General features: G+C 52.1%; 8 protein-coding genes across 8 annotated transcripts; 5 read left to right on the forward strand and 3 right to left on the reverse strand.

Annotated features, from left to right (window-relative positions):
- Window positions 1–100: 100 nt before the first annotated feature.
- Window positions 101–411, forward strand: N7539_004162 (uncharacterized protein; the record flags this gene model as incomplete). The annotated part of the gene is made up of 2 exons (XM_056933764.1): window positions 101–140; window positions 269–411. The coding sequence occupies 2 exons, from the start codon at window positions 101–103 to the stop codon at window positions 409–411; spliced, it is 183 nt and encodes a 60-aa protein (XP_056791305.1).
- A 223-nt stretch (window positions 412–634) lies between these two features.
- Window positions 635–2535, reverse strand: N7539_004163 (putative SIR2 family histone deacetylase (Hst4); the record flags this gene model as incomplete). The annotated part of the gene is made up of 2 exons (XM_056933765.1): window positions 635–2007; window positions 2214–2535. 2 exons carry the CDS (start codon window positions 2533–2535, stop codon window positions 635–637), a joined length of 1695 nt encoding a protein of 564 aa, XP_056791306.1.
- A 973-nt stretch (window positions 2536–3508) lies between these two features.
- N7539_004164 (uncharacterized protein) lies at window positions 3509–3715 on the forward strand (the record flags this gene model as incomplete). The annotated part of the gene is made up of 1 exon (XM_056933766.1): window positions 3509–3715. One exon carries the CDS (start codon window positions 3509–3511, stop codon window positions 3713–3715), a length of 207 nt encoding a protein of 68 aa, XP_056791307.1.
- Window positions 3716–5566: 1851 nt separating this feature from the next.
- N7539_004165 (mediator of RNA polymerase II transcription subunit 16) lies at window positions 5567–9067 on the forward strand (the record flags this gene model as incomplete). The annotated part of the gene is made up of 10 exons (XM_056933767.1): window positions 5567–5718; window positions 5795–6140; window positions 6242–6485; window positions 6562–7031; window positions 7093–7318; window positions 7385–7504; window positions 7565–7675; window positions 7745–8011; window positions 8077–8208; window positions 8280–9067. The coding sequence occupies 10 exons, from the start codon at window positions 5567–5569 to the stop codon at window positions 9065–9067; spliced, it is 2856 nt and encodes a 951-aa protein (XP_056791308.1).
- Window positions 9068–9997: 930 nt separating this feature from the next.
- N7539_004166 (60S ribosomal uL29 domain-containing protein) lies at window positions 9998–10919 on the reverse strand (the record flags this gene model as incomplete). Its single annotated transcript, XM_056933768.1, has 3 exons — window positions 9998–10259; window positions 10563–10702; window positions 10761–10919. The coding sequence occupies 3 exons, from the start codon at window positions 10917–10919 to the stop codon at window positions 9998–10000; spliced, it is 561 nt and encodes a 186-aa protein (XP_056791309.1).
- Window positions 10920–11168: 249 nt separating this feature from the next.
- Window positions 11169–11998, forward strand: N7539_004167 (putative vesicle transport v-SNARE protein Gos1; the record flags this gene model as incomplete). Its single annotated transcript, XM_056933769.1, has 3 exons — window positions 11169–11231; window positions 11298–11411; window positions 11495–11998. 3 exons carry the CDS (start codon window positions 11169–11171, stop codon window positions 11996–11998), a joined length of 681 nt encoding a protein of 226 aa, XP_056791310.1.
- Window positions 11999–12303: 305 nt separating this feature from the next.
- Window positions 12304–13442, reverse strand: N7539_004168 (mitochondrial ATPase complex subunit ATP10; the record flags this gene model as incomplete). The annotated part of the gene is made up of 2 exons (XM_056933770.1): window positions 12304–12937; window positions 13012–13442. The coding sequence occupies 2 exons, from the start codon at window positions 13440–13442 to the stop codon at window positions 12304–12306; spliced, it is 1065 nt and encodes a 354-aa protein (XP_056791311.1).
- Window positions 13443–14211: 769 nt separating this feature from the next.
- Window positions 14212–16523, forward strand: N7539_004169 (DNA-directed DNA polymerase IV; the record flags this gene model as incomplete). Its single annotated transcript, XM_056933771.1, has 4 exons — window positions 14212–14656; window positions 14712–14884; window positions 14941–15309; window positions 15360–16523. The coding sequence occupies 4 exons, from the start codon at window positions 14212–14214 to the stop codon at window positions 16521–16523; spliced, it is 2151 nt and encodes a 716-aa protein (XP_056791312.1).
- Window positions 16524–17081: the final 558 nt, after the last annotated feature.

The raw sequence follows: 17081 nt of genomic DNA on the forward strand, positions 1-17081 counted from the left end.
AACAAGAATCGACAACAGGCAAGGCGATGGGATCATTTTGAGATCTCGGATGTGCAAAATATGACAATATAGTCTTATATAGTCCAAGCGTCCCATCACCATGATGGATGACAAAACATTACTCAAGGTCGACTTCAAAGGTAGACTTACAGAGGACTGATGTTACAGGGGAGTACGAGCACCGGAATCCAAAAGGCCACATTCACTCACCAGTCGCTCACGTGAGCGATGAGAAGTGGAAGTAAAATATATTAAAACAAGAAAAAAGGAAAACAAAAGGCCCAGGGCTTTGAACCCATGGACAAGAGCACAGAAAAGAACCAAGATCGCCAACCCAAAGAGAAGAACGCCAACGCCCCATTCCATGCACCTAGCCTCATGATCTATCGTTGGTATCTTCGCGCGCGCTGAAAGCGAGAGGAACGTAAAGGAAATCGAACCGCTCGTCACTCTCAGTTGAAAGTGAGGGGCGCGCAAAGAAGTGAGAGGTAGGAGGAATCTCCTCCAACGCAAGGTCAGCTCTCAAAAGACCACATCATCGAGCGCTGATCGTGATGCGCTCGATGACGGATCGAGAGAAGTGTAAAAGCCGTCTCACGAGTACCCAAGCAGGTACTCGCGAAGGCACCCACCGTCAGGAGCGGTCGATGGTCACTTCCTCAATCACGTGGGCCTCAACGCCAGCCTTGAGAGCCCCAGAGGTGAGCAGTGAGCCGTTCGCTCGAGCTGCACTGGGCTTCAGCGAGGCCGTTTGCTTGTTGAGGCCGGCCTTCTTCTCAGCCACCACCACAGTCTTGTTGGCCTTGCTGACCGTTGCGAAAGAGGAGATGGGCTTGGATGCCGCGGCCACAGCAGCCGGGGGCTTGCCTCCACGCTTCTTGGGAACCGTGGACTTGGCTGTCGTTGGCTTTCGGGCCGCCTTGGCTGGGGCGCGCGGCTTGGTGGCGGCGTTGTGCAGGAGATCGGTGATACTCCTGCCACTGGTGGCCGGGTTGGCGAGAGCGCGCTTGGTCTTCTTCGCCTGAGGTGCCTCGTCGTGAGAGGAAGAAGGGGTGATCAACCCGATGTCGCTGACTGGGCGCTTCTTCGTCGGGGTGGATGTGATCACCACAGAGATCTTGCCTTCCTCATCGGTGACAGCGGGCTCCCCTGTCACCGTCGGGGGCACACCAAAGACAGGCTCCGGAAGAGGGGCAGTGTAAGGTGCCGGGTCATGCCAATTCTTCAGCTGGACCAGATCCGCGACCTGATCCGTTGATCCTTGGACGACCAGGTCGAAACAGTCCTCGAATTCTTTGCCGACAGGAGGTTCGTTGCTGATGAACATGGTGACGCCATCCTTCCGACCACGAATGACCTTACACAGATTCTTGACGAGAAGACGCACACCCGGGATCTTGAGACTGGTCCCGGCGACGACGAGGACACGAGGGCGGGATTTGATGTCGGCATTCATGACGGATGTGATCGCCTCTTCGTCGGGGTTGTGCTCGTTGTACAAGACGAAGCGCGGCCGCATCCGGCCCACACCGTGGCTACGTTGGCCGGCTACCACCCGAGCACGGTCGTTGTCGGCGCACTCATCACAGTCGGGGGGATCCGCCTCACAGAACTTCTCTGGCTGCAAGGTGGACAGGTGGCGGCACTTCTGGCAGACCATCTTGGTGATGCTGCCGTGGAGCTGAATGGTGACGGGCCAGCGACCCTTGACACTCAATGGAACCTCGGTCTCCAGGGGCTTCATGGAAATTTCCAGGCCGTCAATGTTTTGTGTGTACAGTCGTTTCAAGCGATTTTCCTTGCCGAGACTGGCCAGCATCTCGTGGAACTTGGTGGGTTGACAATTGGCGGCCTCAGTCGACAAGGTTTGCACCAACTCATGGAAGGGTTTGAGCAGGGTCTCATCCTGATAGACTGCCGCATCGAACAGCAGCTTTCCTGAAGCCTTGAGATTGTACTTCTTCTGCAAGGTCTTGAACAAGCCATCGGGTGAACGAAAATCGGGAACTATTCACGGTGGTTAGCGACGAGAACCCTGTCGACGTACGAAGGTGGATGACGTGCGGAAGTCGGGGGGTCCAGAGTGCCGGTCGGGAGCAAGCCAAAGACTCCCAACCAAATAGACAGCACGAACGAGAAAAAGGACCCCAAAAAAAGAGGGAACACAAAACTGAGAACAGTCGAAATGAACAGGATGGAAGACTTGGACTTACTGCCTGCAGATGTAGAAATACCGGCGCCAGCGATGACAATAATGTCCTTCTGGTGACGAAGAGTGTCGACAAGTAACCTGACCTGATCTGGCTGTTCGTACGACGATTTGGCGAAGTCGAGATATTGTGTTGTACGCTCTTTGGGCAAGGGGTTGCGCTTCCGCTTCTTTGCGGGCGGAGGGCAGTCTTGGCGCATCGAATCGCCTTCTTGCGATGATGGCGTCAGGTACCGGGCGGCGGGCTCAGGCGAGGCGCGCGCGGATGAAGGCACCGAGCTTAAGCCCGAGCTGTCATCGGACAATTCGTAAGGTGTACCTTCCATCGTGGAGGGTGGTGTGCAGGTCCGACTTTGGAGGAGAGTCGGAGGGAGGTCGGTCGCGCAAGAGAAAGCCGACAGTAAGGGTGAAAAGGAAAGAGATGGAGTTGCAAAGTGGCTGAAGGACACGCAACACACAGTTGCACTCTGCCAGACGAGGGGAATCGACCAGCAGGGATGCCACAGAACAGGTGCAGTCGACGATAGGTTGAGACACTCCTACTGGAGTACCGTGACAGATACAATCACGAACAAGGGGGTTGAAGTAATGCACGCAATCGTACACCGAGCAACGGACGAGATTCGCATGAGACGATCACACGCAAGCAGTAGAGGGGACGGCTGGAAGGGAGGTGGATGAAGCAAGAATTGGAGAGGAGCGTCCGCAGATGGCAATTCAGCCGAAGAAGGTGGATGGGGAGAGAGAAGAAGAGGGATGGAGGGGAGACGGACAGAGAGAAAGAGGGAGACAAGATGGTGGTCGGTGCAGCAGGACGATGAGGTCAGGTGTGTGTGTGTGTGGGCGTGTGTGTGTCGGGTATTTCAAGTTGGAGATGTGTGGGAGGAGTCGAGCACCGAAAGCAACTCAACAGTTGCAGACACAAAGAGAGGGGGGCACAACTAGATGGAGAGGGAGAAACAATGACGGAGGGAAAGATGACAATTGCAACTTGGGACGACGAGCGCGTTGTGGACGAGGTGGAAATGGCAAGACCGAAGACGTGCCAAATTCTTCGAATTCAGCGTTTCGGTATGCAGGCAGGAGATGAAGAAGACCACGTGCGCAGAGTTACTTGGATGGGGTTACGTGGACGAAGTTTGGCAAGAAGAGAGGGGAGGACGAGGAGATGTGGTTGAAAAGTGGGTTGTTGATGGGGGAGGAGAACGGAGTCAATCGAAGATCAAACGGTGCTGTGGAATGTGGTGGTTGCGCAGGGGAGAAGGCTACGAGGGGAAAAAAAAGAGGGCCGAGTTCACGATGGCGATGGAACCGAGCGAGACTCAGATTTTGATATTTGGTGGACAGCAGCAGAAGACGGGAGCGATCCAACGGCCGACGGGTTGTTGTGCTGCGGGAGACCACAGTCTTCACGAAGCCGAGAATGGCAGGAATTGGATTGCATCAACTCTTCGGAATGGCGACGGCGGGAAGACTCCTCATCTATCAGAGGCCCGAGGCCCGTAATGGACCATCATGAAGTTGGGGTGGGATGACGAAAAAGATCCAAACCGGGCTGCTCGCTGCTGAGATCAAGGGAGATTGCACGTCACGGGATGGGATTCATGGACACCTTCAAAGGCGGGTTGACGTGCCGTTGTTTGTCCACGACAAAACCCGCGATCCGTCGATGGTTAGCTTACCATCAATTTGCTCTTCGTTTGGACTACACAGTACAATCCACCCGCGCTGGAACGGGCGAGAAATCTCTCGGAGGCTACGGTGCCAGAGAGATCAGACTGGGTCAGTGGAATCGCCAGTGGCTAAAAGTGCATCGCGTAGTACAATCGGGCCATGATTGTCAATGTTTCATGCACTGATGCAAAGTACAGGAATATACTCGCAATGGAGTGAAAAGGTAGTGGGGGACTGTAGTAGTAATTCAATGCTGTCTTCGGAGGCCTCCCATCAACCGGCAGAATGCCCACATTGCATATTGCATAATGCAGAGAGCTTAGATCTGAATCTTGGGGCTCGAGGACAACGGGTAGGTACCAGCAGAGACCTCAATCGCGATGCGTAGTCGTACCCTCTGAGACTCTGCACTCTGCAGTCTGCAATCCTCCAAGAATGCAATAGATTTCGACCCTGACTCGACCCGCACGATCTCTCAGCCCAAGGAGGACCCGACTCCATCGACTTTGAATTTGATGTTGTCCTTACCGCTTTCGGTCGCGTGGATTGTTGTGTTCGTCGCGCGGCTCTGTTTTTCCCGGGCGGACGGGCGGACTGGGGCCGCCGGAGAGAAGACAATGATTGGCGGCAGTTTCCATATGGAGCCCAAAGGTGATGAATCATTGGCGAAAAGATCGTTGGCAGGGCTACGAGGGGAGAACAAAGGTCACGTGCAATAGGTTGGTCTCGCGCAGCGATGGCCACGGAGCCTGATACCTCTCGGTACAACAGGACTAGGTACTACCTAGTAGGTAAGGTAGTGAAGGTAGGAAAACGTGTCTATAAGTGCACTGGTGCAGACTGCAGCGTACATGTCGATGACAGTGGAAGCCGTTGAGCAACTTCTTCTGCTGCCTAAAGTACCTAAGGTCTGGGATGGTAGCAGTGCTCTCCAGATCCCAACATTGGCATTGGTTGACAACAGTCGTCAACATGGTCAATGAAACGCCGAGTCAACACCTGACTGAAGTCTGAATACTGCACTCAAGCCAAGGTTCCCTTCGATGGATATTACATATACTCCGTACTTGTAGATGTGCTGTGGATCTCAAATGGGTCGCGTATCAAAGGAGGAACGCCCGCCAGTGCTACACTACATACTTAGTACTACTGAGTCAGTGAGTACAACTAGTAACTAGTAACTTAACTACACTCAGACACTGGCTCCAGGCCCGGGGCGGACGTCGGCTGAGTCATCATCCAGGGTCGGGTCACGGGCCCACTGCAGCTGAGGTCCGGTCAACGGGTCTCAGGATCCATTCTCGAGTCACGGGAATGCCAGAGGAGAACCAACCGGGGAGCTGTGACCAAGCCCTCCATCGCTCTCTGTGTGGAGGTAAGTGGTTGGACTTCTCCCCAGTTGTAGAACTCACCTCAATCGATCTCGCCCCCATCTGGTGGCCATTGTCTATACTTCCCGCTAAACAATCGGGCTGAATTGTCCGACTCTCAGACCAAAGCTTGTCGGTTGCGTCCTTAAACCAACCCGCCGGGCGACGGTTATTGATCCCGTGTCTCTAATAATCCGTGTGTCCGAGTGCATGGTAGACCGACGGCGATTTATATTCGAACCATGCAGGGTGAGCCTGCCAAGCTCATTTTTTACTCATCTGTCACTGCACTCATGATCCTCGATCGCCACTGATGCCCCTGATCATGGATGAAAGTATCAATGTGGACGATCTCTTCGGAGAGGCCCATTCCTTGGATCTGGGGCTGCCCCCGCCGGCCGCTCTCCCCTCCACGAAAGGTCTGGCCCAGTGCATCGATGAGATGCGATTACTGGGTTGCCGCCAGTAAGTGATCATCGTCCATCGTCCAGGGGGTCAAAGAACTTGGAAAAAACGAGTTGGGACTAACGGCCGCGCACAGGAGAATAGCCTGGTCCCGGTTAGGGGCCATCGCATACATTTCCGCAGATGGTGTGCGAGTGTGTGTGCGGAATCTCCAATCCAGTCCCTCGGACGGGACATGGGGGTTGAGTGATGAATTCCCTCTTGCCCCAGTGACAGAAGCGCACAGTGGCAATCAATTGCTTCATTTGTCATGGAGTGATGCTGGTTCGGAGCTCGCTGTCGTGGACTCGATGGGTCGAGTCTCCATCTATTCTATCTTCATGGCCCTCAACAACATCACAGGCCTGCGACAGGCAACCTACGACTCTGGAGACGACAGCAATCAGATCGTCGGATTGATGTGGCTCAATCCCGGTCGACAGGTAATCCAAAATTCCGCACCGTGGCAAGCCGCTCCGTGAGGGTGAATGTCACAGATTTTGTCTTGCTCCAAAGTTCTTATTAACACCATCCGACTTTCTAGGTACATGCGTTCCAACAAGCTGCCAAATTGAACAACCGATGGGCTTATTCTCCGTTCCGATGGCGGCCGACTCATCCGTCTCATCCGGCGGGAAAAAGCTCGTTGATCACGGTCACCCGAGCCGGTCAGATCAGATTGATGTATCAAAACATCGACAGCAAGTGGGCTGAAGTTCCCGCGGAACTGAAGAACACAGGTCACTCAGATAGACTATTGACCCATGCGACAATGGTCGCCACGCAAGGTGAGTGACCTGGTGATACTATCGTTGAGCTTGTCTCTCGAGAATTCGCCGGTGTGGCTAAATACTTGGCTCATAGGAACCATTCTGCTGGCGACGTACTCTGTCTGTCAGAAGCTCTGTCTGTATCGGGTGGAAATTGCCTGGAATCCCAACAAATGGGACCCGATGGTGATGAGAAGCCCAAACAAGTGGCCCGTGCCAGCTGTACGACTACTGCATTACAAAATTGATATGCCCAGCAGTATCTGGGATATCGGTAACGACCCAAACCAGCACACGGATCAATCGTTACCATTCGCCAACTCGGTATACACCCTGACACGACTGGAAGTGATTCCAGGACAAGTCGACAGTCCAACAGGGCCAACTACCACAAGTCCGTGGATTCTAGGAGTTTTCTCCAAGCCTCTGCATACATCCTCAGAGTTTCCAGCCCAGCAGGGTCCTGCCAGTGTGATTGTCCGATGGCAGCTGGACTCCGCGCAGCAGTCCTTTCACCCCAAGTTCGACGAAGTCGTATCCAAGAAGTCTCACGTACAAGTAAGGGTATGTTAAGGTCGCTCCCAACAGGCAATTCTTCTATCATCTGCTGATGCCTCAACTCAAGCCGAAAATCGAAATGCGACGGCTAGAGAATATATACTTGGACAAGTACGTGATTTCCGTCGACCCGATGGAGCATGTCACAGCACCAGCTTTGACATTCACCCACGACGACGGAACAATCACTTCCTATGAAACCAAAACCATGGCTGTTTTCAGCGGTCTAGAAGATCCTAGTACTGTAAACTGTCTGGCACAGGCCGGATTCCGATTCCCTCCAAGTACACCAGGTACGCTTGCTACCAGCATCCTTATGCATCGCACTCGAATGAAGACTGACCATGACAACTTTACAGGTCTTTCGATCGCCTTCTCTCCCAACTCCTGCGCTGCCGTAGTGCTGGACTGTGAGGGCCAGCCGCGACTGAGGTGGATGGAGCACAATTTCGGGTCGAGTGGTGGACTTTACGACGAAAGTAAGCGATGACCCAGACATAGGTTCACAAGATGACCTTTTCTAATCAAACTTTGAACAGGCAAATTCTCGGCTGCCATTGCGGCACTGACCCTAGCTTTCAGTCGGGGCTCTGGTAGTGATTCCAACACGGACGACATCATGATGATTGTTTTGGGCCAGTTACCTCCGGGTGAGTTGTCTGCTTCATTTTTGTGCAACAGACCCCGTGCTGACCACCTTTTTGTCCCAAATCGTCCAGATAATCAACCCGCATTTCTAGGCGAAGTTTATCGAGCACTCTCTGTCAATTGCAACTTTACGGTAGAGCAAGATAAGCTATTGACACACGCATATATCCCCCGGGCACTAAGCCTGCAAGCCAGTCTTGGGTTCAGAGGCAAGAACAGACGTCGAAGTATGCCTTCCGCCATCGCATGGGCTGTTTTGCAGATGCGTCACTCTTCTGTGCTGTATGCGGCCTACTTCCAAAACACCAAGAACGTTCCAGCAGAACAAAATGACCCTGGTAAGTGGCTACCCGGTTTCTAACGTCGAAGGACTCAGCAAAGCTCAAATATCTGTGGAATCTAGGAATCCTTCACGCCCTGCTCGGAAACACGAAATGGACTTTAGGCCTCTCCCATTATATCCTCAATGAGATCTTTGATCTTGCCGATGACTTTGAAAGCGTGCTCCATGATACAGAGGCTTTCACCCAAAAGTGTAAGTGCAGAAGACTGTCACAAGGGCCCATGCAGCCATGCTTCCGTGTCATCTGACAGGTTACTGTATAGTGAAAACCATCACATCGCTTCCGCTCCTCCTCATTCTGTCGAGTATGTCTCGTGCTTACATGCGCTTTATCTGCCGTGGCCTGCGTGGTATCCGCGGCGGATTCGAGCACGTCAACATCGCTGCACTCGAACCCGAGTCTCGAACGTACTGGGTCGAGATCTGCCGAGCTCTTGAAACATCCCCTGTCCGCGTAGACGTCTACGAGAAGTTCCTCGCAGGCGTCGACTCTGCCGTCAAACACGCCTACCAGGGCTCCGGCTTCGGCGATGCCGAACGACCCAGTCCTGAAAAGGAACTCACCGTGAACGCACGAATTCCCCCCGTCCTCATCCCCGCCGTTCAAACTCTCTTTACTCAAACCGTGCCATCCATCCGATCGGATATCCAGAGGAAGGAAATCGTTCTAGGCGACTACACCTGGCTTGGGCTGGAGAATCACTCACGGATGGCCGCGTATCGCAAGCGTTGCGAGGTAGACATCCTGATGAAGGTACCCCTTCAACTTACGCTGGTCCAATCGGACTCCTCTGCAGTGCAACCAAGTCGACGAAGGCGCTGTGTGCGTTGCTGTGAGGTTTCGGGGGATGCAGGTCGGCCCCGGACGGGTCCGTGGACGAAAATGATGCATCGGTTGAATCATCTGAGAAATTGTGCTTGTGGCGGTGCGTGGGTAATGGAGACGTCTGAATCTGTGTCGCAAGGGGATCTTTCGAATACGGGCGCTGCCTTGAGTGGACCTGGGCATGTTAACATGGCTAAAGCCGTCGGTGCTGTGGGGTCTGCTTGAGCCTGTGCCTTCAAGCCTTGTATGACATAACAATTTACAATTGTTCGAGACTTGGCACAAGCGCAGGGTACTCGATATGGATAATTTTTAGAGTAATAATTGCATCCGCGTGGCTGTCATGAATAGAAGCAGGTTTGGATCCGAGCACATGTCTTGAGGAGTGACTGGGAGTCTACGTATGCACTCTGTAGATGGGTAGATTCCTACCTGCTCATACCACGTATTACGATGTAGACATGCCTTGTTGGTCGTCTGTGAGTGACAATCACTGACATCAATAGACCTGAGTATAGACATTTGAAAATGCAGGATCCGACATGTCCTTCTGATACAAAGCGAGCAGCCCAAGTTGCGTACAGGTAACTGCCTGCCAGCGATCCCGCTCGATACTAAACAGGGGTCCTCTCGCAGAAATAAACACTATCTGCGTTCCCAGTCCAGTTGTCGTCGAAAAGTTGTTCACACAACCGAGCAATCAGCTCGTGGCTTTATCGCATACGCATATTCGGATAACGCGCGCATCAAGTCCAGGAATTCAAGAAATAGTCTAAAAGTGTTCATGTCATGTCAAGGGTCGATTTGCATCGTATTTTAAGATACATAATCAAATTCCATTTTTTGGATGTAAAAAAAAGAGAAAATCGACCCTGCTCAGGTCCACACATCACACATCCTGCTCAATGTGTCCAAGGGCAAGTAACGGCTTTTCCCCCCACAAAACTCCAGATCCGAAAAAGTTCTGCACTTAAGCCTGTAGATTGAATATTGTTAGCGAGTTGGTCTTGAAAAGACGGGCGCGCGGATTCGAAACAGATGTCCGCAACAGATTGTCGGTCATATCGCAATTTTTACGTATTGCACAGGGAGGCAGAAGCTTCAGTTTTGCTTGTATCCCGAGTTGGCAAAAATTGACGATATGGCCGATTCTGTTCAGAGGCACACCACACAGTCTCGTGGTCTTCGTACCTTAACGGCGTACTTCCGCTGGGGGAAGTGGATCTGGCGCTTGCGCTGGCGCTCAGTGATGCGAGTAGCCTCGTGCTTGGTGAGCCGGCGGCGGAGCTCGCGGGTGAGCTTGGGGCGGAGGTCAAGAGGAATGTACTTCTTGCCCTTGTAGAAGAGACGCAGCTGAGCGCGCTGGTTGGCGTTGATGACGGTGAGAACACGAGCGATCGACTTGCGGACCTCGGAGCTGTCATTGGAGAAGAGGCTCAGTTAGTTGACAATCCTGGATTTTTTTTTCGAGGGCTTCGTAAAGATGCGACAACTGGCGAACGGTTCAATTCTGCGACAAATTGCGGGCCGACCAAGATCAGATTTCGTAGTTGGATTCGAGAATTCGATATGTGACCACGGAAGAAAAAGCTTTTCGTGTTGCGGCGTAAATCTCCCGATCCCCCCATCATTTGATATTGGCCGTGTTCCCGAGTCTTTCGTCGCAGAATTCCGTTCCAAAGCGCCTGGGTGAAGTAGAATCGACATCGTTGTTACGCACATTCTCTGGGTCTTGGTGGAAGCGCCGTTGGCGATCTTCTGGACACGGAGCTGGTTAAGCTCGGTCTTCAACTCCTCGAGCTGCTTGGCGAGCTCCTCCTTGTTCTTTCCCCAGAGCTGACCAGCCTTGACCTTGGACGACTAGACGAGGAATTCCATCAGCGCGATATCAAGTGCGAGCGATCGTGGTCGAACATACCATGGTGGCGGCTTTGTTGTGTATGCTGGGTTGTCGGCGTTGAGAATTGAAGATTGTCCGATGGGACCAAATTGTGGTTGTGGGACTAGGGCTAAGCGAGTTGGTCACACTAAGCGGGCACGTGATAGACACCCAGATTGTTAAATGTTGCCACCTCATCAATAAGGCAAACAAAGTCTGCGGAGAGGAATCAGGCAGACATTTCCTTAAGGCATCAAGGATAGCAACTCCCTTACCGGATAGAGGTTAGCGCCCTCGGCGTAATTGCGCTTACGTCGACCGATAAGCGGGCAGGCTGTCTTTTGACGTGTCTGGGGTGTATTCGATGATCAAAGACAGCAAAGGGGGTTACCGCGCTGTCTTCTTGTGTCAAAATTTAGAGCGCATTCAACGGACCATTCACCGGCCATGACCTCCACCAACTCCGGGTGGGCGCAGTTGCGACAGCAAGCCCGCTCTCTTGAGACTCAGGTATCGGATACATCGCCGGGAGTGAAGATGCATAGTCAAGACCTAGGGGACTAACTAAGGAAACAGACCGAGCAACTCTTCCATACATATGCGCAATTCAGCTCTCTTACAAAACCTCCACAATATCCGACGGATGAAGAGCTAAGGCTCGAGTCACAGCTGAAAGATATCCTCGAACGAGTATGTCCGCACTGCCTCATTTCCCCTTGAATGTAGAGAGACCGAAAGCAAGCGGAAAGTGGCACGGCTGATACTTTGCACAGCGCGAAGCAATCATATCCCAACTATCTCGTCTGCTTGACTCTGAAGCCACTTTGACCTCCTCCGCTCTAAAACAGAACAACCTTGCCCGACATCGAGAGGTTCTGGCTGACCACCGTCGCGAGCTCAATCGTTTGACATCCGCTATCGCTGAAGCTCGCGATCGTGCAAATCTCCTATCAAATGTTCGTTCCGATATCGATGCGTATCGTGCGAGTAATCCAGGCGCCGAAGAGGCCGATTATATGCTCGAAGAGCGTGCGCGAGTCGAAAACAGCCACAACATGATTGATGGCGTGCTAAGCCAGGCGTATGCAATCAACGAGAATTTCGGCATACAGCGCGAAACCCTCGCGAGCATCAATCGGCGCATTGTCGGCGCAGCGAGCAAAGTCCCGGGCATGAATTACTTGATTGGCAAGATCGGCACGAAGAAACGGCGCGACGCTATTATCTTGGGCTGCTTTATCGCTTTCTGTTTCCTAATGTTACTCTACTTCAGGTGAATGGGCTGGCCCCGTCTCATAATCCCCATTATTGACATGTCGGGTTGTGCATGCTTTGCTTCCAAGACTTCCATGCAGCCGATACGCGGAACTGGCTTCTGCTTTCATTTTACTCGTCCTTGGGAGTCCGGAGTTCAAGTTGTCGCGGCAACGGAGCATGTAGTAGTACACTTGATGATCACACTCTTGCATGGCTTAAAAATGGGGGTGGTATCCATATTATTCTATTCTACAATGTTCTCTATAATTTATGTACATTCGGAACACCTGAGAGAAGTCGGTATTCTTTGTGAAAGCCGCATAAGTTATTTGCGGTTAACACCCTCAGCCTCGAAGATGGCTTTTCTCTCTGTAATCAGCTTTTGTAGGCCGACATTGAGCGTTTCCATCTCCGCGGGCTCAGCGTTACCACTACCCGCCCAGCGGATGCGACACTCTGAGTCCACCAGGTAGACGTAGCCAACCTTGGAGTTCATCATGCCTACAGCCTCCTTGAGGGATTCGGTAAATCCTTTCTGCACGAGGAAATACCGAGGGTGCTGCTGCTCGGGCAACTTGCGGCGCATGCTCCACATGAACATTTTCACCAGAGTCGCCTTCATACGATTTTCTTCCAAGTTGATATCGACCATTTGCGCAAACTGTGGATTGTTGGCAAGCAGTTCCGTTAGATGTGGATTTTGAGTCGGGCCCGTAAAGGAGCCGACTTGCGTCTCTGCCCACACACTGGAAAAAAGCTTGACGACACTGATCTTGCCTTGCAAAACTGGGGTTGTATCTTGACGATCCTTCTGTTCGGCCAGCGTGATTCCGGACATGTTGGGGAAGTACAAAGCTTTGTCGCCTTTGAAGAGCCGAGGGTTCGAAACGAACGTTTTGCCCTCTAGGAACCGCAAGTTTGACCATTCCCTAAAATAGGGCTTCGCGACCTGTCGTGTTCTAAGGGCCAGGACAATTGACTGTTAGCGCCACTGACAAGCCTAGCTGTGTAGCCATTCTAAAGAGAGACATACAATTCCTTTCTTCGCTCCAGGTGCCGGTCGTAGTTCACAAAGTCATCCCGCCTTTGCTTCAGTGACCGCAGGTCTACTCCCGTATTCTCGCCGGCCATCGGAGGTGTATTGGTCCCAATCGGGCGATCAAGCATCGGAGGCTTGAAGTCCTTATCGCCGGGCTGAGGCTTCATGTCTTGATTCTGCTGGAACTGTACGCCACGTCGCAACGCTTGCGCCTGTCTTTGCACCGGCGAAGACACCATCACGGCATCCCCATTATCCTTTCTATTGGTGTCTTGCGTGTGACTCGTTGTGGCATACTGGCGTAACCTTTGTGTTTTCGTGCCGGTGGGGACTGCAGTGCTTCGAAGCTGGTTGATCGGGGGCTGGCAAACACTGGCAAACTTCCAGCCTGCGTTGAGAACTGTATGGAACCGCGAATTCCACATTGTGGTGCAGTTTTGCGTGAAGGTCTATAACGTGACCAGGAAGTTGATGAGCAGCTCAAAAGTTTTGGTCTTGATTGACAAATGCGATCCGCTCCGCGGACTTAATCTCGGTCACATGATCGAATATGATCGAATTCAAACCTGCTGTAGGCCGCAACGTTGGGGCGGTTTACTATGCGGCGAGCAGGAACAATATAGATACGGCTCTCTTCAATCTATTTGCTCATCCTTTGTGCTTCACAAGAAAGAAGGCGAAAGCGCATCTACCATACATTAGTCATACGGCGGGGTTACATGACATTATCACACTGGTTGGCGAAAGCTTATCCTTCCATCTCTGAATATCCATCACTCTCCGTGATTGTCAAATAGAGAACGCAATTGAGTAATTTCGTCAAAGCACTAACAAGAAGACTACCAGAGACTGCCTACAGGTGTCTTGTCCTATGGTACTCAAGTGGAATATCAGGCACTGGATGCCCATATCAGCTCCGGCCTTCATGTCTTGATCATGGAGCCTAATCGGGTTTAATGGAAAAAGCCAAGTCCCGTGACTTGGCGACCATTTCGCGTATTGTTGGGCGCGCCCACGGGTCCCCTCGTCCGCGGTCCATGTCACTTGTAGAGAGATGATCGAACTTACCCGTGACAGCGTAATATAGTCCTCCTGACCCTGGGTCTGACCAGCTCACTATACCAGGCAACTGCGATGCTTGCTCTGACAATTCAGTCCCCTTTTCGACCTCAGATGCCGGACTAGTGCGGCAAAATGCCAAAAACTAGAAGCAAGGCAAGCTTCTTTCGCGCGCTTGAACGTCTCGATGACTCCGACGAGACACCAGACGACGAGGGTTGCTTTGAAAGAATTCTTACTAGCACCGGATCTTCCTGTCATCCGGTTGCAAGCATCTCAACGTCGTCCAATGTTGATCGACTGTCGCTCTGTCGATCAAACACTGCACCTCTGCCATTGCGCACCGCCGAAGAAGAAAGTCATGGAGGTACCGATGCCTATGACTCAAGCCAGCAGCAAATACACAGAGCGTCCGATCTAGGCTTGAGAACAGTCAAAAGAACCATGACTACTGGTACTATGCCCAGCAGTTCGAACGCTGTCAAGAGAGGGGAGGGTCCAGCATCGAAGAAGCAAAGAACAAACAGTGTCATCAAACTTGTCCCAGAGGGACAGCGAATCTTCGAAGATTTTGTGATATGTGAGAGGCGCCTCGTCGCAGCTTTCTTTACTTCACTAACAGGCGATCCTCCAAGTCTTCTTTCCCAATAACGACGTTTCACCAGCCCGCCGACTCCGTATCCAGCGAGCCCGAGAATACGGCGCTCAGTGGGCAACTGAGTGGATCGACAGTATAACGCACGTGGTCATGGACAAGGATTTGACGTGGTCTGACCTTGCCAAGTTCCTCGGGCTTGAATATCTGCCGGTGAGTTTCTCTCGTTGTTGTTGGGCAACCCACATCGACTAAATCGAGCTTACTAGGAACATGTGGTTATGGTGAACGAGATCTACCCCTCTGAATGCATAAGATTCCGGTCCGTGTTGTCTCCGGAACAAAAACGATTTCGGGTAGATGGGGTGAAGGCTCCAGATGCTTCGACTGAAAACCCATCCAAGCCAAGTGAACCGAGCCCGTCGAGCTCATTAAGAGTTAAAGCATCAAGAAGGAGTCTGGTCAAAACGCCAGAACCTTCGCCATCTCAATTGTCGGGGCCAGCAGCAGATGTTCAAGCCTCGGCCGAACATATTCCTGGTTCAGTGGTCATCCTCGGGAACACCGAGAGTAGAACAACCCTCAATCTGGATGCGCTGGATGAGTTGCTAGCTGAGGCACGTGCGACAAGTCAATTGGTATGTTTGCCGCCGCTTTATGATAACATCACGCTAATGAATAGGTCCAGCCTCTTGATTTGTTAGAGATGACGGATGACGAAGCTGGCGAATATGAGAACGAATCCGACTCGTCAACGTTCAAAGATTCATCTAATCTAGAGCCAGAAAAAGTGGTGCCGACCAACGAGACATGGGCACGCAGCTTTGCCTGTATGCAAAAACTCAATACTGCTGCAAAGTCCGAGAATCCCAACAAGCGCACCATCGAGGTCTTGCAACAAATGCTAGATTACTACTCACGCACTGGTGATCACTGGCGAACACTAGCTTATCGCAAGGCTATCAGTGCCCTTAAAAGACATTCCAAGAAAGTCACGTCAAGAGTACAGGCGCTTTCGATTCCCGGTGTGGGCGCTCGACTAGCTGACAAAATCGAGGAAATCGTTCTGACGGACCGTCTTCGACGACTTGATAATGCTCAGGAGACTGTGGAGGACAAGCTTTTGCAACAGTTCAGGGGCATTTACGGATGCGGCCTTGCGCAAGCGTCCAAATGGGTCGCTCAGGGCTATCGAAGCCTCACTGATCTTCGGGAGCGGGCTTCTCTCACCAAGAATCAGCTGATAGGTCTCGATAGGTATGACGATTTCGCAAAGCGCATACCCCGGCATGAGGTGGAAGCCCACGGGGCACTTGTGCGACAAGCCATCCAGTCCGTGGATGGAAGAGTCCAGGTCATCATTGGAGGCTCTTACCGCCGTGGTTCCCCAGATTCCGGGGACGTTGACTTGCTAATCACTGAGCCCGGATCCAACTTGCAGCAGATCCGAGCTGTCGTCCTTGACACAGTGATACCCAAGCTTTTCAAGAGCGGCTACCTACAAGTCGGACTTCAAACTTCTCGGCGGAATGGCGAGGGGTCGAAATGGCAAGGAGCATCCAAGCTCCCAGGAAGTGACGTTTGGCGACGTCTCGACCTGCTCTTCGTGCCCGGGGAAGAATTCGGGGCAGCCTTGCTCTACTTCACAGGCAACGATATCTTCAATCGAAGTCTGCGGCTTCTTGCGCGCAAGAAAGGAATGTGCTTGAACCAAAGAGGGCTATTTACGGATATGAGGCGTCGTGGACCAGCAAAGGTTAACAAGGGTCGACTACTCGAGGGACGTGACGAACGGCGAATCTTTGAGCTATTGGGTGTCCCCTGGCGAGCTCCCGAGCAGCGCAACTGCTAAGGTGCAATGATCGGACATCGAGAGGCCACCCCCTTAACTGACATTCCGTGCTCAAGCCAGACGGCCCTGCATACGTGATTGCGAATGAGAGGCCTAGACTGAAGAACAGGGTACGAATCAGACAATTTTATAGCTTGCGAGCCCGTTACAGAAATCGCGCAATTGTAAAAGACAAAGGTGTTCATGGGACGTGAATTTTGAGCTGTAGTTCGATACTGCGTTCGAATAATGAACAGACTGTTGGGACATTGAATTTCGGGCTGTCGACCAGGTTGTTATGCGAGCGTAGATCAAAGGCCAACAAAGCCAACACCAAGTGTCGGGTAGTGAATAGTAAGTTAATCTTGAAGCAAGTACGAATGTAAAACCGGGTGCCCAATTTGGTAGGCATTAATGGACAATGTCTCAAGGTCAAATGCTTTCAGATTCCAGACCTGAAGATTGAAGAAAAGCACGAAACATTATTGAATGGTCCTTATCAGTGACTTGCCGCATTGGTCTGTCCGTATCCCTCGAGGCACACACAGCAAGTATAGAGACTTATCGGAACTCGCATCG

This window comes from Penicillium diatomitis, assembly GCF_028827545.1.
Source record: "Penicillium diatomitis strain IBT 30728 chromosome Unknown utg000004l_segment0_segment0, whole genome shotgun sequence".
NCBI lineage: Eukaryota > Fungi > Ascomycota > Eurotiomycetes > Eurotiales > Aspergillaceae > Penicillium > Penicillium diatomitis.